General features: G+C 61.7%; 1 protein-coding gene across 1 annotated transcript in view; it reads right to left on the bottom strand.

Moving 5' to 3' along the window:
* Positions 1-213: 213 nt before the first annotated feature.
* Positions 214-17888, bottom strand: part of RYR1 (ryanodine receptor 1) — a 70578-nt gene continuing 52903 nt past the window's right edge. The window contains exons 79-106 of the mRNA XM_039912173.1: positions 17417-17496; positions 17071-17147; positions 16919-16992; positions 15991-16008; positions 14827-14907; positions 14564-14652; positions 14329-14457; positions 12765-12869; positions 11080-11161; positions 10423-10610; positions 8792-9133; positions 6532-7317; positions 6349-6405; positions 6290-6303; positions 6050-6203; positions 5851-5937; positions 4824-5078; positions 4142-4272; positions 3983-4025; positions 3746-3876; positions 3302-3362; positions 3036-3182; positions 2791-2925; positions 2081-2237; positions 1735-1799; positions 1174-1274; positions 759-810; positions 214-649 (exon numbers count right to left, since the gene is read on the bottom strand). Of these exons, the coding sequence (XP_039768107.1) occupies positions 554-649; positions 759-810; positions 1174-1274; positions 1735-1799; positions 2081-2237; positions 2791-2925; positions 3036-3182; positions 3302-3362; positions 3746-3876; positions 3983-4025; positions 4142-4272; positions 4824-5078; positions 5851-5937; positions 6050-6203; positions 6290-6303; positions 6349-6405; positions 6532-7317; positions 8792-9133; positions 10423-10610; positions 11080-11161; positions 12765-12869; positions 14329-14457; positions 14564-14652; positions 14827-14907; positions 15991-16008; positions 16919-16992; positions 17071-17147; positions 17417-17496 (3737 nt within the window). The 3' untranslated portion in view covers positions 214-553. The remainder of the gene's footprint in view (positions 650-758; positions 811-1173; positions 1275-1734; positions 1800-2080; positions 2238-2790; positions 2926-3035; positions 3183-3301; positions 3363-3745; positions 3877-3982; positions 4026-4141; positions 4273-4823; positions 5079-5850; positions 5938-6049; positions 6204-6289; positions 6304-6348; positions 6406-6531; positions 7318-8791; positions 9134-10422; positions 10611-11079; positions 11162-12764; positions 12870-14328; positions 14458-14563; positions 14653-14826; positions 14908-15990; positions 16009-16918; positions 16993-17070; positions 17148-17416; positions 17497-17888) is intronic.

Raw genomic sequence — 17888 nt, 5'->3', positions numbered from 1 at the left:
CCCGGACCCACCTTGAGGGAAAGACTGAGCGAGTCCCTCCCCACCCCCTGGGCCTGGCTCCTGGCCCGGCCCGGCCTCATAAACGGACTGGCCGGATCCATCGTGTCTGCGTGTTCCTTCGGACGCCGGGGCGGGGGGCGGCCGCACCCCGAAACCCTGCAGCGGGGAGCCAGGAGACGCGGCCCCACCCCAAGAACGGCGGACCACCCTCGGTGCAGCAAGAAACGATTTTATTCAACAGGAAACCACAAGCCCGCGGACCCGGGCTCTGCGACCCGCCCCACTCTGGGAGCAGCAGCTGGAGGGGTGGGAGGGGAATGGGGAAGGGGTCCGGCGGGACCCCTCGGGGCCGCAGGGGGAGGATATTGCACTGATGGGTGGGTGGGGGGACACCGGGAGAGGCTCCCCCTCCCCAACCGGGTTCGCCCTGGGGGGGGGGGAGAGAGGAGTGTCAGGCTCCGGGGCGGGGGATAAGGCACTTGAATTGGGGTGGGGGTCCCCAGCGCAGCAGCAGCGCCCTAGCCGGGGCGGGGGCGGGGAGAGGGGCCGGGTCTCAGCCCAGTTGGTCCTCGTACTGTTTGCGGAAACAGTCACCGGCCGGAAAGAAGTCCCAGCAACGTTCCTGGTACATCTTCCAGACGTAGGACTCCTAGGGCACGGAGAGATTTTTGGGGGGGGGGGGGCGCCTGGAGTCCCAAAGCCCCCCGCCCCGGCTCCCCCCTTCTCCTGCTGCCCCTGGACCGTCCCCGCCTCCTCACCTGCCCCGTGTGCTCTGTCTCGTCCTTGTTGATGAGATACATCAGGAAGAACCTGGGGGGGGGGGGTGACTGGAGAGTCTAGCTCGGAGGAGACCCCTGCCCCGTCCCTCCCCATCCCTCCCGGGGGCCTCCCGGGAAGCCTGCTCAGGAGCTGGTCCCGTGGGTGGGGGGCGAGGTGCCAGCAGATCCCGGGAAGCTCACTGCCCCCCCGCCCCCCAGGACACCGGGGTCCCTGTCCCCTCTCCCCAGCCCAGCCAAATCGGGGCGATCCCTGCTGGATTAGTGCCGAACCCCTCCTCTTCTTCCCCGTTTAGCACAGTGCTCCGCACACAGTAAACTCTCCATAAATACCGCTGCTTCTACTAGTATTACTAGTAGTAGTAATCCCCCGGCTGGGACCGGTCCCGCCCCTCACATGTAGTTGGCTAAATTGTGCTCCTCCAGGGTGTGGGTTTCAAAGCCGTGTGGGGTCGTGTCGAAGTAGTCGCTGCCGATGCCGCAGATGAAACACTTGGTCTGGTGGGAGGGGGACGAGGGGAGGAGGAAGCAAAGAGGAGGAGGAGAAGAAAAGGAGAAAGGGGAGGAGGAAGGGGGGAGGAGGGGAGGAGGAAGCAAAGAGGAGGAGGAGGAGAAAAGGAGGAAGGGGGGGTGAGGGGAGGAGGAAGCAAAGAGGAGGAGAAGGAAGGGCAGGAGGAAGAGGAGGAGGAAGCAAAGAGGAGGAGGAGAAAAGGAGGAAGGGGAGGAGGAAGAGGGGGATGAGGGGAGGAGGAAGAGGGGGATGAGGGGAGGAGGAAGCAAAGAGGAGGAGGAGGAGGAGGAGAAAAGGAAGAAGGGGAGGGGGAGGAGGGGAGGAGGAAGCAAAGAGGAGGAGGAGGAGAAAAGGAGGAAGGGGAGGAGGAGGAGGAGGAAAGAGAAAGGAGTCAGCCTCGGCACATCGGCCCAAATCCCCAACCCCGTCTTCCGGCCACTGTCTCACCTCCATGTCCTCCTTGACCTGCTCCTGCTGGTCTCTCAGCTCCCCGAAGGCGTCGATGATCAGACCTGCACGGGGGAAGGGAAGGGGCGAGGAGGAGGGGAAGGGGTGGGAGTGGGGGGTCTCACTGGGTCTGTAATAGTGTAACTGTCTCCCAAGCGTTTAGTACAGTGCTCTGTGTACGGGGAATGCGTCTGATGTTATACTGTACTCTCCCAAGAGTTTAGTACAGTGCTTTGCGTACGGTAAGGGCTCAATAAATACGATTATTATTATTAATAATGAATAATAATAGCAAGCACTCCAAATGCCACGGATTAAATGCCGCGGCCCCCGCCCCGGCCCTGACCCTGGATGATGGCCAGCAGGATGACGATGACGAAGAAGAAGAAGGTGATGTCGAAGACGACGCGGTACAGCTCGTACTCGTCCCCCGCCGGGTCTTCAATCTCGTCCCCGATGCCCCCGCCGGCTCGCACCCCCACATACATGTGAAACAGGTAGCACTGCGGGGGGGGGGGAGGGGGCTGTGAGACCCAGACCCCCCCGCAGGACGCAGACACCCCCAAGGGACAATAATAATATATATAATAATAAATAATTATATTCATTATTATTATCGTGGTATTTATTAAGCGCTCACTGTGTGCCAGGCACTGTTCTAAATGCTGCGGCGGAAACGAGCAGATTGGGTTGGACGCAGTCCCTGTCCCACGTAGGCCCTCCAGTCTCAATCCCCATTTTACAGATGAGAGAACTGAGGCCCAGAGAAGTGAGGTGACTTGGCCAAGGTCACACAGCACAGCCACGGCACTCCTGACCAAATCTGTCATTTATTTACTTATATTAATTGTCTGTCTCCCCCCTCTAGCCTGTAATCTCCGTCGTGGACAGGGAATGTGTCTGTTTATATACCGTCCTCTCCCAAGCGCTTAGCGGAGTGCTCCGCACACAGTAAGCGCTCAATCAACACGATCGAACGAATGAATAGAAAGCCAAACTCCCAGAGACAGAGACCCCCGGCCCAGATAGAGACCTCCAGGGTCGGTCCCCGAGTACCGTCATCATGTCGTCACACTTCATGTCCGGCTCGTCCTCGTCTTCGCTCTTGTTGTAGAACTTGCGGAAGAAATTGAAGGCCACCACGGTGTACAGGTAAACGACCACGGCCAGCAATCCCACCGTCATCGCCAGCTGGGCACGGGGTGGGCAGAAGAGAGGAGGAGGAGGGCACCAGGTCACGGTCACCCCCTCCAGCCCCCTCTGGACCTCCCTCCCCCCGGACCCCGTCCCTGGTCCCCGACCTGTTTGCCGTTGTGGGTGACGGAGGAAAGGATGGTCCGCAACGTCTTGACCCCCATGGCGATGTCCAAGAGATGGCAAGCGAAGAAGAAGTTGTTGTAATGGCCGAGCAGGGACATGACCATGTACCAGGCCAGGTAGAGGAACGACTGGAGGAGGGCGGAGGGGCAGACGGGCCGGTCGGGGAGGGGGGAGCTGGGCTCACCCCTTGCCCCCCTCTAGGCCAGTCTCTGCGCTCCCCACACCCCCTGCAACCCCTGCCCCTCACATTGTCAGTGAAGATGACTCCGAATTTCCAGATTTGGTATTTGATGTCAATGGACATGATCCTGGGGTGGGGGGAAGAGATCGGGGGGCGGAGGGGGGAAGAAAGGGGGAAGAAAGGGGAGAGAGGGAGGGGAGGAAGAAAGGGGAGAGGGGGTGGGAGGAAGAAAGGGAAGAGGAAGAAAGAGAAGGAGGAGAGGGGAAGAAAGGGAAGAGGAAGGGAGGAAGAAAGACGAGGGGGAAGGAGGGAAGAAAGGGAAAAAGAAAGGGGAAGACAGGAAATGGGGGAGAACAAAGGGGGAAAAGAAAAGGGAAGGGAAGGATAAAGAACCATCCCAACACTGCCCGACTCGCCCAGCCCGGAGCCTTCCCCCGCAGCCCCCGCACGACCCCCTGCCCCCGGAGACCCCTCCCCAGCGCCCCCGCAGCCTCGCCCCCGGCCCCTGACCAGGTGATGAAGCTCTTGTCGGGCTCGGGCTTCTTCTCGTTCTGGGCGGTGATCTCCAGGCTGGCCAGGTCCATTCCCAGCAGCTCGGCGATCCGCTCCCGCCCGTAGATGTCACCGTGTTTATCCAGCACCTGCGGGCGGGGAGGCTGGGACTCCGGGGGGCGGCGAATCCCACCGAGGCCCGCCTGGACCCGGCCCGGGATCCCGGCCCGACCCCCCCCCCCCCCACCCCCTCACCTTTCGCTTCACGAACTTGTCCCAGTAGTTGCTGGGGAACGATCTGGGGAGAAGGGCAGAGAGTGAGGGGAGGCCGGGCGCCCCCCCTTCTCCCCGGCCCCAGTAGGCACACGCGTGTCGTCCCCCCCCCCGGTCCCCTCGGACCCCCCGGGACCCTACGGTGTGTTGAGGACCAGGCGATCCCACTGGCCCTTCACGTCATCGTCCTCGGGCTGCTCGGTGATGTAGAGGCCGTCGAACTCCAGTTTCCGAGCCAGCTCCTTTTCACGCTTGAAGATCACCAGGGGCACCTAGGGGCGGGGTCACCACCGGGGGCGGGACAGGGGACAGGTAGAAAGGGCCAGGGCCAGTGAGAAGAACTGTGATATCTGTTTAACACTTACTATGCACCAGGGACAGTACTCAGCGCTGGGATGGGAACAAGCAAATCGATGAGTGAGTGCCACATGGGCTCACACTCAATTCCCATTGATGCCCGGCTACTTGTTTTCTTGTCCGTCTCCCCCCTTCCTAGCCCGTGAGCCCGTTGCTAGGTAGGGACTGTCTCTCTCTGTGGCCGAATTGTCCTTTCCAGGGGCTTAGAACAGTGCTCTGCCCATAGCAAGTCCTCAATAAATACGGTTGAATGAATGTCCCGCACACGGTAAGCGCTCAGGAAATACGATCGAATGAGTGAGTGAACTGAGGCCCGGAGAAGTGAAGCGACTTGCCCCCTGATCACCCAGCAGACAAGTGGCGGGGCCGGGATTAGAACCCGGGTCCTTCTGATTCCCGAGGCCTCGTCCTCTAGGCCCCGATGGAGAGGGCGGGAGGGGCACCGGGCCGAGGATCCCGTGGGCACCTTGAGGCAGTTGTAGCCGATAATGCAGAGGAAGGCGATGAGCGTGTGCAGGAGGCTGAGGAAGTGCAGGGCGGGCTGCATGTAGCCGGTGCTCTCCTCCAAGAAATAGTAGACCATATTCTCCTCCTCGTCTTCCTCCTCGCCGGCCCCGGAGCCCAGCCCGCTGCCCAAACCCTCGCCGGATCCCAAGCCGCTCGACAGCTCCTCCAGTCCCGAGCCGTCCAGCTCCTCCTCCCCCGGCGGGGAGTCAGACACCTGGTAACGATAATGGATTTCGGTAAGCGCTTCCTGTGGGCCCGGCGCTCTTCTAAACGCTGGGGTAGATACGAGGTAATCGGGTCGTCCCCACCCCGGGGGGCGCACGAGCCTTCAGCGTGGCTTAGTGGAAAGAGCCCGGGCTTCGGAGTCGGAGGTCGTGGGTTCTAATCCCGGCTCCGCCACTCAGCTGGGTGGTGACTGTGGGCAAGTCACTTCACTGCTCTGGGCCTCGGTTACCTCGTCTGGAAAATGGGGGTGAAGACTGCGAGCCCCACGTGGGACAACCTGCATGCCTTGTGTCTACCCCCGGCGCTTAGAACAGTGCCTGGCACGTAGTAAGCACTTAAATGCTAACATTATTATTATTATTATTGTTACTTGTCAGCTGGGTGACTTCGGTCGAGTCACCTCACTTCTCCGTGCCTCGGTTACCTCATCTGGGAAATGGGGGTGAAGACTGCGAGCCCCACGTGGGACAACCCGACGACCCCGTAGCTACCCCCAGCGCTTAGAACGGTGCTTGGCACAGGGTAAGCGCTGAACAAATACCATCATCCGTTAATTATTATCCCCGTTTTCCAGAGGGGGGGATGGGGGTCGGGCCGAGGGGCCGGCACTCGGGGGGCCGCTTGGAGGGGGTGTCCCAGGCCGAGCCGAGGGTGGGAATCCCACCCCGGCTTCCCCGCGTCCGGTCACGCGTGGTCCTCGGGGCCCCGCCCGCCCCCCACCCCCGACCCGGGGGGGGCGAGGACGGCCAGGGCTCCGTCACCTTGTAGAAGAGGAGGATGAAGTTGATGGCGAAGGCGAGGAAGAGGGCCAGGAAACGCAGCGTGTAGAAGTTTCGGGACAGGTAGTTCTGGTGGGGCGGGGGAGGGAAGGGAAGAAGTGAAGGTCTCCTGGGGTGTGTGAGGGGGTGTCCGGACCCCACGGTGACCCACCCCTCCGCCCCGGCCCTCCTGGCCACCTACCAGGAATTTGACCCTCTGGACCTCCATTTCCCCCCAGAAGTCCAGTCCGGCGGAGGCTCCGGCCTCCCCTTTCCGCGGCGGGGGGGCCGCCGCCGCCTTCTTCTTCGGGGGTTCGGGCTCCGGCTGGGGACCCCCCTTCTCCCCGTTCTCGGCACTGCGGGGGACAAGGCGGGCTCAGGGCGGCGACCCCCGGGCCGGGGTCCCCGCTGCCTCCGGCCGGGCCTCCCTGCGGGCACTCACTCGGCCTTCTCGGGCTCGGCGGGGGGTTCGGCGGGGGCCGCGGCGGGGGGCTCCTCGGCCTCCGGCGGGGGCTCTTCCTCCCGCTCCTCCTTCTCCTCCTCTTCCTCGCCGTCCCCCTGCGGGCGGGCGGGCGGGCGGTCGGTCGGTCGGTCCCCTGAGCGCCGGGCCCGGCGACCCCCCGCGTCCCTCCCCAGACGCGGCCCTCCCCAGGCGCGGCCCTCCCCAGGCGCGCCCCTCACCACCGGCTTCCTCTTGAGGATGGGGGACCCCTCGGGCGTGGGCGGCTCCACGGGCGTCATGTCGCCCATGTCCCCCAGCCCCCCGGGGGCGTCGGGGCCGCCGGGCCGGTAGTGGGCCCCGTCCTTGGCCACCTCGGGGCCGTCGTCGCCCGGGGCGTCGCCCCCGTCCTCGGCGAAGTCCGCCTCCGCCTCGGGCCCGTCCCGGGGCTGGGCGGGCGCGGCGCCCGGGGCGGCCGGCTGGTCGGCGTGGACCTCGTCCTGCGTGGGGTCGGGCATGCCGGCCAGCAGCTCGGTCACCGTCATCTTCTTGGCCCCCTCCACCAGGCCGCCGCCGAACAGGGACCCCCAGACGAGGAGGGCCACCCCCCGGGCCAGCCCGGCCAGGCTGCGGGCCACCCGGCTCAGCAGCGTCCAGACCAGCCCCGCCAGGGCCGCGCTCAGCTCCCGCACCGTCATCCGCCGCAGCCGGCGGACCCGGCGCCGCAGGGCCCGGTAGCCGAAGAGGCGGAGGCAGGAGGTCGCCGCCCCCAGCAGCTCCCCGAAGGCGGACCGGCCCTCGGCCCCCGCCGGCCCGCCCGGCCCCTCTTCCTCCGCCGCCCCCTCCTCCTCCCCCCCGTCCTCCTCCTCCTCCTCCTCCTCCTCCGGCCCGCCCTCGGGCTCCGAGATCTGCGCCGCGATTTGCATCTCGAAGATGGTGTCCTCGCAGAAGCTGACGAACAGCTCCATCTTCTCCGCCTCCCCGCCCTCGTTCACCACGTCGAAGATGAACTGACGCTTCGACTCCTTCACCTGCGGGGGAAGGCGAGCCAGAGGGTCGGGGGTGGGAGGGGGCGGCTCAACCGGCCCCGGTCGGGTCCCCTTGGAGACCCCCTCGCTCGGACGGGACGGGGCCGCGGCGTGACGATGCCACCCTCATATTCCGTTGATAAGGATAACTGCTTCTGTAGAGAAGGGACGTGGCCCAGTGGGTGTGCGTGCGTGTCTTTCTGTGAGTGGGGGGGCGGGGGCGGGTCGGCCGGCCCCGGTCGGGTCCACCTTGAGACCCCCCTCGCTCGGACGGGACTAGGCCCCGGCGTGACGGTGTCACCCTCATATTCCGTTGATAATGATAACTGCTTCTGTAGAGAAGGGACGTGGCCCAGTGGGTGGATGTATGTGCGTGTGTGTGTTTCTGTGAGTGGAGGGGGGGGCAGGTCAGCCGGCCCCGGTCGGGTCCACCTTGAGACCCCCTCGCTCGGACGGGACTAGGCCCCGGCGTGAAGGTGTCACCCTCCTATTCAGTTGATATTGATAACTACATTTGTAGAGAAGGAGCATGGCCTAGTGGGTGTATGTATTTGTGTGTGTGTGTTTGTGTGAGTGTGAGGGGGTGGGGGGGGCAGGTCGGCTGGCCCTGGTCGGGTCCACCTGGAGACCCCTCACTTGGATGGGACTAGGCCCCAGTGTGAAAATGTCACCCTAATATTTTGTTGATAGTAATGACTACATTTGTAGAGAAGCCGCGTGGCAGAGTAGAGGATAGGGCCCCGGGCCTGGGAGTCAGAAGGTCATGGTTTCTAATCCCTGCTCTGCCACTCGTCCGCTGGGTGACCTTGAATGAGTCACTTCACTTCTGGGTTTGAGGGTCTCGAACACCCGTGTTGCCGAGCCCTAGGCGATTGGCCGATCGCTGCGTCTCAGGCTACCAAGGGTCTGAGCTGCTGAGTCTTAGCTGACCGACTGATCCCCGAGTTTGAGGCTGCCAAACGTCCGAGTCGCTGGGCCTTAGATGACCGACCGACTGATTGATCACTGCGTTTGAGGCCACCACGCATCCCCGTTGCTGAGAATTAAGAGTTACAGGCCCAGTGGGTGACAGCAGCCCTGAGTTCTGCCAGGGATTCCTGGGTCCCGCGCACTAGTTGGAGGTTGGGTCCCGGGCCTGTTACTTAACTCTAAGGGGGTGACAGAGAAAGCCCGCGAGGGGCAGGAAAGGGGCCAGATGTCCCCTGGCGGAAAGGGACAAAGGGGGGGACAGAATCAGAAGAGCAGTTGCGGGGCCGTTGTCCTCCTCCCCAATCTCCACAAGGACTGAACCTGCAGCTAGAGGGATTGAGGTTGGACGCGGGAGGACTTTCCCACCGAAAGGAGAGGAAGCCTTGAGGGAGGTAGCTTGCGGTGTGAGCGCGTGTGGGGTGGGGGAGAGCGGATGGGACCGAGGAGAGGTCGGCGTTAGCCACCCGGAGGCAGGGGGCTGGCCCGGATGACCCCGGCAGGCTCTTACCTGGGGCATCTCCCACTGGGCCTTGTTGGTCTCGGAGATCTCGAAGTAGATGCGCTCGATGCGCTTGGAGGCCCCCATGATCTCGATGCGGCCCAGGTAGGGGCGGAAGTACTCCAGGATGCTCTCGGCCAGCTCCAGGAAGGTGTGGAGCCGGGGATCGTGGGGCACGTGCTCCGACAGGTTGGTCAGCAGCACGGCCACGTTGAAGCCGATGTCCTTGGCCGGCTCCTGGAAGCGGCTGGCGAACTCATCGCAGTCGATCATCTCGTTCTCGTCCGCCTCCGAGCAGGAAAGCAGGAACTGGATCTCCGTCCCAGAGAACTGCTTCTGGCTGTCCATGGCCTGGTGGGGACGGGACGTCCGAAGGCGGGGGAGCGGAGGTCAGCGCTTCCGGGGTCCGGGTCGTCTGGCCTCCCGGGGAGTCCGACCCCTCCGTCTCCAGTGAAACTGGCTTTAAAGCGCTCAATCCCCTTGCCCCCTCCTACCTCACCTCGCTACTCTCCTACTCCAGCCCAGCCCTCACACTTCCTCTTCCGACGCCAACCGACTCACTGTACTTCGATCTCGTCTCTCTCGTCCGCGACCCCTCACCTACATCCTGCCTCCGGCCTCGAACGCCCTCCCCCTTCGTATCCGACACGTCACCACTCTTCCCACCTTCAAATTAAAATCACATCTTCTCCGAGAGGCCTCCCCTGACTAAAACCTCATTTTCCCTACTCCCTTTCCCTCCTGCGTCATCCCTGCCTGTGGATCTGTACCCTTTATTCACCCCACCCTCAGCCCACGGTACTTTTATAATTATTTTTATATAACTGATATAGTATATAATTTATGTAATAGAATGATTATATAATTATTTTAATGCCTGTCTCCCTCTCTAGACTGTGACCTCCTTGTGGCTAGGGAACGCTTTTACAAACTCTGTTATCTTTCCCCAATAATGATAAAGAACGAGAGTGGTATTTGTTAAGCGCCGAGCATGCGCCAAGCACTGTACTAAGCGCTGGAGTGGGTACAAGATGATCAGGTCCCACAGGGGGCTCAAAGTCTAAGCTGGAGGGAGAACAAGGATCGCATCCCCGTTTTGCAGATGAGGAAACCGAGGCACAGAGAAGTGAAGTGTGGAGACAAGTGGTGGAGCGGAATTAGGACCCGGGTGCTCTGACTCCCAAGCTGGTGCTCTATCCACTAGGCCGTGCTGCTTCCCTCTGTTGTATTCTCTCAAGTGCTTGCCGCAGCGCTCTGCACACAGTAAGCGCTCACTAAATACCATTGATGGATTGATTGATTAACCCCCCCCCCCCCCCCCCCCCGTCTTTGTTGCTGCTGCTTCTGCAGGAAGCTTTTTACGCTTCAGTTGGGACTGGAAAATCTCCTCTCTTCCCCACCCTGAACAGACAGGAGTTTCTCTTCTGAGGAGAGATGCCCAGGGAAGGAGGCACAGCCCCCGGTTTCCCCCCTCCTTTCTCATCAGGAAGTCCTTCCTCGAGTCTGACTTGGATCCCTCCCGCTGTCACGCAACTGGGGCTAAGATCCTCATCCCCATGGAGCTCCACAGGTCCAGAGAGGGTGACAGAGCCGGGAAAGGTCACCCGGCAGGTGGGACTCCAGCCCCTCAGCCCCCTCACCTTCTGGAAGTCCTTCTTGGAGATGAGCCCCCGGGGGTCGGTGACATAGTCCCGGAAGGCGTCTGCGGCCACGATGTCCTTGAGCTTGAGGAACATGTCGAAGAACTTCAGCACCATCTCCACGTTGCTGGATGACTCCACCAGCATGTCCACCATCTGCCGCGCGATCATCCCGTTCACCACGTTGCCTGCGGGGTGGGGGGCAACGGGGGTGGGTGGGCTGGGCCGCAGCCAGAGCTGCCCGGACCCCTCCTCCCCCAGCTCTGCCTTCAACAGCCCCCACCGCCTTCTCTGCCCCTCCGGAGGTGGTCTGGGGTCTCAGGCGTCCTGGCCCCTGCTCCCCCCTCACTGTCTGGTTGGGGGTGGGGTGGGGGTCTTGTCCCCAGACTGAGGGCTAGGAGAGGGCCCGTGTAGGGGGGACTACTGGGGAAGTGTGGGGGGCAGGGGATGGACAGGTAGGGGCAGGATGGAGGTGGGGCAGGATGGAGGTGAGGGCAGGGTGGAAGTGGAGCAGAATGGAGGAGGGGCAGGATAAGGGTGGGGCAGAATGAGGGTGGGACAGGATGGGGGTGGGGCAGGATGAAGGTGGGGCAGGATGGGGGTGGGAGCAGGATGGAGGTTTGGGCAGGATGGAGGAAGGAGGGCGGGGGGCGTTACCCTCCAGCAGGGACAGGAGCATCACCACCATGTCCTTCTGCAGGTCCAGCAGTTCCTTGAGCAGCCCGATCTGACTGGAGTCCTGACAGACGCCCCCCGCCCCCGGCGCTCTGTCACTGTCACGGCCCCGCGGGGGGCGGGGGGCGAGGGCTGGAGGGGGAGGGTCCCGCTCCCCTCCCCGGACACAGGGCTCCCCCGCCTCTTACCTCTGAGGGGAGCCGAGCCCATACGTGCTCCTCGGATGGGTGCGGGACACACAGAGAGGCACGGTTGGGGGTGGGGGTGGGGGTCCGAGCTCTCCCCCCCCACCCCCGGGGGACCCCGCAGCCCCGCACCCGAACCGGAGTCGTAGGAGGATGGGCTGGGGGGGAGGGATGGGGCGTGCGAGGGGCTGCGGGGGAAAGCTGGGGGGAAAGCAGGCAGGCAGAGACGCGGACATAGAGAGATCTGGAGACAAGCGGGAAACCGAGGCACAGGAGACTCGGCAGGCGTCGAGCAGGGGACCGGGGAGATGCGGGGTTTGAGGTGGGGGAGGGATCGGGGCGGAGGAGGGGGCTGACGGTCCTTACTCCGGCCCGCAGACCCGGGAGGGGTTTCATCTGCCGCGGCCCAGGGGGACAGAGGGCACCTTCGTTCAGCTCGAGGGGGGCGAGGGAGGTGGGAACCCTTCCCCCGCGCCCCCCGGGCCGCAGCCCCCTCCCTCTTTCCTATTCCTGGCCACTCCTGCCCGTCAAGGACCCCGGGGGTCGGGGGTCGGGGAGTAGCGTACTGGTGATTAACCCATCTTCTGGGCCCCCGGGGACCACTCAGAGAAAGTCGAAGGAGCCAGATGGGGAGAATGAGGAGAGAAGGTCCGGCTTCCGATATCCTTTTTTTTCTTTAAATGGCATTTGTTCCGCGCTTACTATGCACCGGGCACTGTACTAAGCGCTGGGGTCGATATAATCAGGTTGGACGCAGTCCATGTCCCACTTGGGGCTCACAGGCTCAATCCCCATTTTACAGATGAGGTCACTGAGGCCCAGAGAAGTGGAGTGAGTTTCCCGAGGTCCCGCAGCAGACAAGTGGCGGAGCTGGGCCTAGAACCCAGGGCCTTCAGACTCCCAGGCCTTTGCTCTATCCACTACGCCATGCCACTTCTCAATTGCGTGACTTGAAGTGAAGCGACTTGCCCAAGGTCACCGAGAGGACAAATGGCAGGGTTCGGATTAGAACCCGGGTCCTTCCGACTCTCAGGGCAGGGCTCTATCCACTAGACCGCGCAGCTTCTCAATGGCTTGCCGGCCAACCAAGAAGGAGCTCCCCAGGGAAAATAATGACGTTGGTATTTGTTAAGCGCTTACTCTGTGCACCGCACTGTTCTAAGCAGTGGGGCAGATACAAGGTAATCAGATTGTCCCACGTGAGGCTCAGTCTTCATCCCCCTTTTACAGATGAGGTCACTGAGGCCCAGAGAAGTTAAGTGACTTGCCCACAGTCACCCAGCTGACGGGATTTGAACCCATGACCTCTGACTCCCAAGCCCGGGCTCTTTCCACTGAGCCAAGCTGCTTCCCAGGGGTCCAATGGGGGGGGGGCAGATGGGGCACCGAGGTGCGGGGGAGCCAATCTGAAGGGCGGGACTACCCCACCCCCTGGGGAAATGGGCCAATTTGGGGGGGCACAGGCCTCGAGGACTCCCATACCTGTGCCAGCTTCATCATCATGTGCGCGAACACGTGCAGGAAGCCGACGACGGCGTCCCACAGGCGGCTGTGTGCCAGGCTCTGCTGGTTCCCCGTGCACGGGCCCTGGGAGAAGAGGAGGGCGGTGAGGGGAGGATGAGGAGGGAGAAGGGGCAGGGGGGGGGCGGGATCAGCACCGGGAAAAGGACGATGTCGGAGAGGGGAGGGCGTCCGGGTCCTATCAGCCGAGACCCTTGGGGTCGATATGATTGCCATCGCCAGCCCCACTCCGTGTCTCACAGGCCCACATGTCCAGTCAGTCTCCCGCAGACTATCTCCACATCTCCCAAATCCTCCCTTTTTTGGATGGTATCTATTACATGCTCACTATATGGCAAAGACTGTTCTAAGTGCTCGGGTAGGTGCAAGTTCATTAGGTCGGACACCGTCCCTGTCCCGCATGAACGCACAGACTAAGTAGGAAGGGGACAAGTGACCCCATTTTGCAGTCTATTATTAATAACAAAAATAATAATGGTACTTGTTAAGCACTTACTATATGCCACGCACTGTTCTAAACGCTGGGGTAGATACAAGCTAATCAGGTTGGACACGGTCCCTGTCCCCCATGGGGTTCTCGGTCTCAAGTCCCATTATATGGATGAGGGAACTGAGGCCCAGGGAAATGAAGTGATTTGCCCGGGGTAATAGAGCGGACAAGTGGCGGAGCCGGGATTAGAACTCCGGTCCTTCTGACTTCCAGGCCCCTGCTCCCCCTTCTAGGCCACACTGCTTCTCTCCATCCCAACCGACTTCTCGCGGGTCCAAACTCCCATCCCAGCCCATCTCAACTACGGCATCAGCCTCCTCGCTGATCTCCCTGCCTCCAGCCTCGCCCTCTTCCAGTTCATGTTTCACTCGACTATCGGGACCATTTTTCTAAAATGATGTTCTGTGCGCGTCTTCCCAACTGTTCGGGTGCTTACGATGAAGCTCCCTCATCATCGATGTCTCAATCAACTCTTCCGCTCCTACCAAAACTCACTGTTCTCCTTTTATAACCCAGGTCACATGTAGAGAAGCAGCATGGTCTAGTGGATTGAGCACAGGCCTGGGAGTTAGGTTCCAATCCCAGCTCCACCTCATGTCTGCTGTGTGACCCTGGGCAAGTTACTTCACTTCCCTGTGCCTCAGTTCCCTCATCTGTAAAATGGGGGTTGAGACTGTGAGTGCCACGGGGACAGGGCCTGGGTCCAGTCTGATTTGCTTGTATCCACCCCACTGCTTAGTACAGCGTCTGGCACATAAAACGTCCTTAACAAATACCGCTCTGCTTCTTCAGCAGCACCCTTAGACTCATTTGCTTACCCTTCCTTATAATCTACTTGAGTGTCTATCTCCCCCGCTAGACCGTAAACTTTTTGAGGGCCGAGAAAGTGTCTCTCAACTCCATTGGGCTCTCTCCCAAGGGTTTAGCACAGTGCTATGCACACCGTAGGCCCTCAGTAAATATCACTCATTGATTGAGACGGGGCCAGGGGTGTGTGGGGAGGAAGGGGAGTCAAGTTCAGGGATTGGAACTCACCTGGATGTACTCGGTGAGGCTGTTAAAAACCTGCTTGGCCACGGCCATGGCCTTGGAGAAGTTTCTCTTGCCCTGCTCATCGACGATGTCCTTCCCCGAGTAGTACCAGTAAAAGTCGCTGATGGACTCCTGGGGTTGGGAGGGGAGGGAGGGGCCGGACGGATGAGGAGGGGACTGGAGGTCCCTCTCCCGACCCCCACCCGGGCAGCCCCTCGCCCCTGCCTCCCGCCCCCACCTGCAGCCTCAGCAGGTAGTCCACGGTGGCGATGATGATGTTGATGGTGGTGGTGTTCCCCGTCTGGGTCCGCAGGTAGTTCTGGAAGTCTGAAGGAGCAGCGGCCGACCCATTCTCCCGGGGCGTCCCGGCCCGCTCTCCCGGGGGAGTGGGGTCCCTCTCCTTTACAGCCCCTGCCCTTTCTGCCGCCGGCCCAGCCCCTCCCGGTCCCTCATCCCCTCCCCAAGCAGCCCCCGCCCCCGGGTCGCCCATCCCACCCTCACCGTTGTTGTGCCCCTCGCATAGGAGCTGCAGGAAGCGGAACAGGTCCTGAGTGAACTCGTCGTCCGCCATCACTTTCTCTCCTGGGGTGGAGAAGGACCCAGCTGGCTCAGGGGGTCTGAGGCTGGGGGCTGGGAGGGTTTGGCCGGGGCGGGGGCAGGTCACACCACACGACACACTCAGACGGGGTTAGCTAGGATCCGGGCACCGGCCGCCCCCCTTCCCCGTTACCACCTCGGGGAGGAGAGCGGCCCCACCAGTGACCTCACTGCGCCGCTGGGAGCTGCGGAGTGACCTCGCTGACATCACAGGGCCTCTACGACACCACTGGGCCTCTGCCCCACCTTCCCAGAGACGTCTCACAGCCCGGATGATGGCCGGAAGGTGACCTCACGGTGGCGGGTGGCCCCAGGGGCCGAGGCCACCCATCGACCCCCATTGGGTCCCTCTCTGCTCCCCCCTCCATCCTCCCACCCCGGTGCCCCAGGAGGCAGGGAGGCCCAGTGAGTTAGTGGGTTTAGTGGGGGGGACGGTCACACGAGGACGGCAGCACCCGGCGACGGAGGGACTGGCAGGTGGACCGTAGGCAAACCAATCGATGTGGGTCTGGGGAGACAGCCAGTCAAGGCGAGCTGCGGAGAGGCGTGTCAGCCAAAGGGCCAAACAGAATGGACATCTGGAGAAGCCAATCATGGCAGGCTGGGGAAGGCCATGACAGCCAGATGGCCAGTGTGTCAATCACAGCGGGCGCAGAGGGCGGCAGTGGCCGGCCGGGTGGGGAGGGGGTCCCATCGATGCTATCACAGCCCCTCCCTCGGACCGCCAATGCTGAGGCCTGACTTCAACCAGGTGGTGGTGGGGGGTGGAGGTGGGGGGCTTCCCCTCCTCCGTGGCAGGGGGAGGGGAGCCAGCTGGGAGGGGGAATCGAGCTTGGGAGGGGCCCTCTCTTGTAGGGAAGGGACTCCATGCTGTCCCACTCCCCAGTAATGGCCTACACCACCACCTCTATGAGGTCTCCGGGCCGGGCTCTCCTCATCCCTCAGGCACGGGATCAGCCTGTCGGGTGGTGGGCTAAGCCGGGCTGGGGGCGTTAGAGAAAAGGGGAAGGGGAGGAGAGGGCAGAGCTGGGAGGGGGGCATCACACGGGGCTGGGGAAGGGTAATTACCATTCTGCCGGTCGATGGCTGGGGCAGCCGGACAGGAGGAGGAGGAGGAGGAGGACGAGAAAGAGGAGGACCAGAAACAGAAAGAGGAGGAGGACGAGAGACAGGAAGAAGAGGATGAGAAAGAGGAGAACGAGAAGAAAGAGGAGGATGACGAGAAAGAAGAAAGAGAAGGACAAGAAGGAAGAAAGAGGAGGACGACGAGAAAGAGAAGAAGAAGGAGAAAGAGGAGGCGAAAGAGAAAGGAGAAAGAGGTGAAGGAGAAGAGGAGGGGGAAGAAAGGAGGAGGAGGAGAACAAGGAAGAGGAGGAGAAGTGGAGGAGGAAGACAAGAAAGAGGAAAAAGAAGAGGGAGAAATGAAAAGATAGCACCAGGAGAGACCAGGGCCGTCAGAGAGAGGGAGAGAGACCGGGGAGAAAGAGGGAATACATAGGGCACAGAGATGGAGAGAGACCGGGAAGGTGGGGAGCGAGAGGAGAACAGAAAAAAAAAAGGGGGAGAAGAGGCGGTGGGGATGGGGGATAGAGAGGTAAGTGCACTACACATCACAACACGGCAAAGAGAAAACTTGATTAACTGGAGTTAGGGGCATTAATGGGGAGGGGAATGGGAAGCTCGAACCAGGGAATGGAGATGGAATGAGCCCAGGATGGGAATCCTGGACTGAGGAGGGCACGGGGCAGGATGGAGGCGGGGACAGACCCAGATGGAGGCGGGGATGAAGCCGGGATGGAGGCGGGGGGGTCAAGCCGGGATGGAGGCGGGGGTCAGACCAGGATGGAGGCGGGGGTCAGACCAGGATGGAGCTCCATAGGCGAGGATGAGGTGAGAATGAGAGCAGGTTTATGAGCTCCCATCCGGGGGGCAGGATCCCCTCCCGAACCGGATTCCCAAGGGCTGTCCAGGGTGGGAGTTGGGAGAGGGTGCTCACCCGTCCCGTCCTCCGTCACCATGCCAAGACCCTCTGCCTTGTTCTGCCGCTCAAAGGCGTTGAGATCCAGGACGCTGCAGGGGGTGGGGCATGAAACAGGTGTCCCCAACCCCTCCGCTCTTCACCCCTGCTCCCTCTAAACCCCTGAGTACCTGCACGTCTGCATCAAGGCCTGCAGACTCTGGAAAAAACCAACTTCCTTCTTGTCCTTCAGGTAATCCAGCATCTTCTGCAAGAGCGGTGCGGGAGACAAGGAATCAGGCAAGGACCCTCCCCAACTCTCCCCCATCCTTCATCCTACTCTCTCCCCCCTCCCACAACTTTCCCCTCCCCACTCGCTCCCAGGGAACCCTAGCCCCCCATCCCTCCCTCCCCCTCTAGAGCTCCTTGAGGGCAGGGAATGTGTCTGTTTATAGTCATATTGTACTCCCCCAAGCGCTTAGTACGGTGCTCTGCGTACAGTAAGCGCTCAATAAATACGACCAAATGAATGAATACCTGTTGAACATCAGCGTTGCCCCCGTTGAGGATGGAGATGCCCAGTTTCAGGGTGGAGGACACCATGGCGCCCGGTTCCCCTGTGAGCAGGAAATACCCCTCAGTGCCCTCCGCCCTCCTTGGTTCCCCACAGGGGCAAGAGATCCTGGGTGCCAAGCCGGGGGTGGGGAGGGGACTTGCCCTGGGGGACGGGGGAGAAGGAGGCGGGAAGGAAAACAGAGAAGCGGCTGTGCCTAGTGGCTGCTGTGTGACCTTGGGCAAGTCGCTTCACTTCTCTGTGCCCCAGTTCCCTCATCTGGAAAACGGGGATTAAGACTGTGAGGGACTGATTAGTTTGTTTCTACCCCAGAGCTCAGTACAGTGCCTGGCACATAGTAAGCGCTTAAGAGATAGTATTAAAAACAAAAAATGGAAAAAGAGTAGCTAATGCAAGGGGAGGCCAGGAAGAGGTGCAGGGGAGAGAAGGGAGGGT

The sequence above is a fragment of the Ornithorhynchus anatinus genome, chromosome 5 (genome assembly GCF_004115215.2).
Source record: "Ornithorhynchus anatinus isolate Pmale09 chromosome 5, mOrnAna1.pri.v4, whole genome shotgun sequence".
In the NCBI taxonomy this organism is placed as follows: Eukaryota; Metazoa; Chordata; class Mammalia; order Monotremata; family Ornithorhynchidae; genus Ornithorhynchus; species Ornithorhynchus anatinus.
Note: the sequence above shows the minus strand (reverse complement) of the source record. Positions and strands in the feature narration are given on the sequence as shown.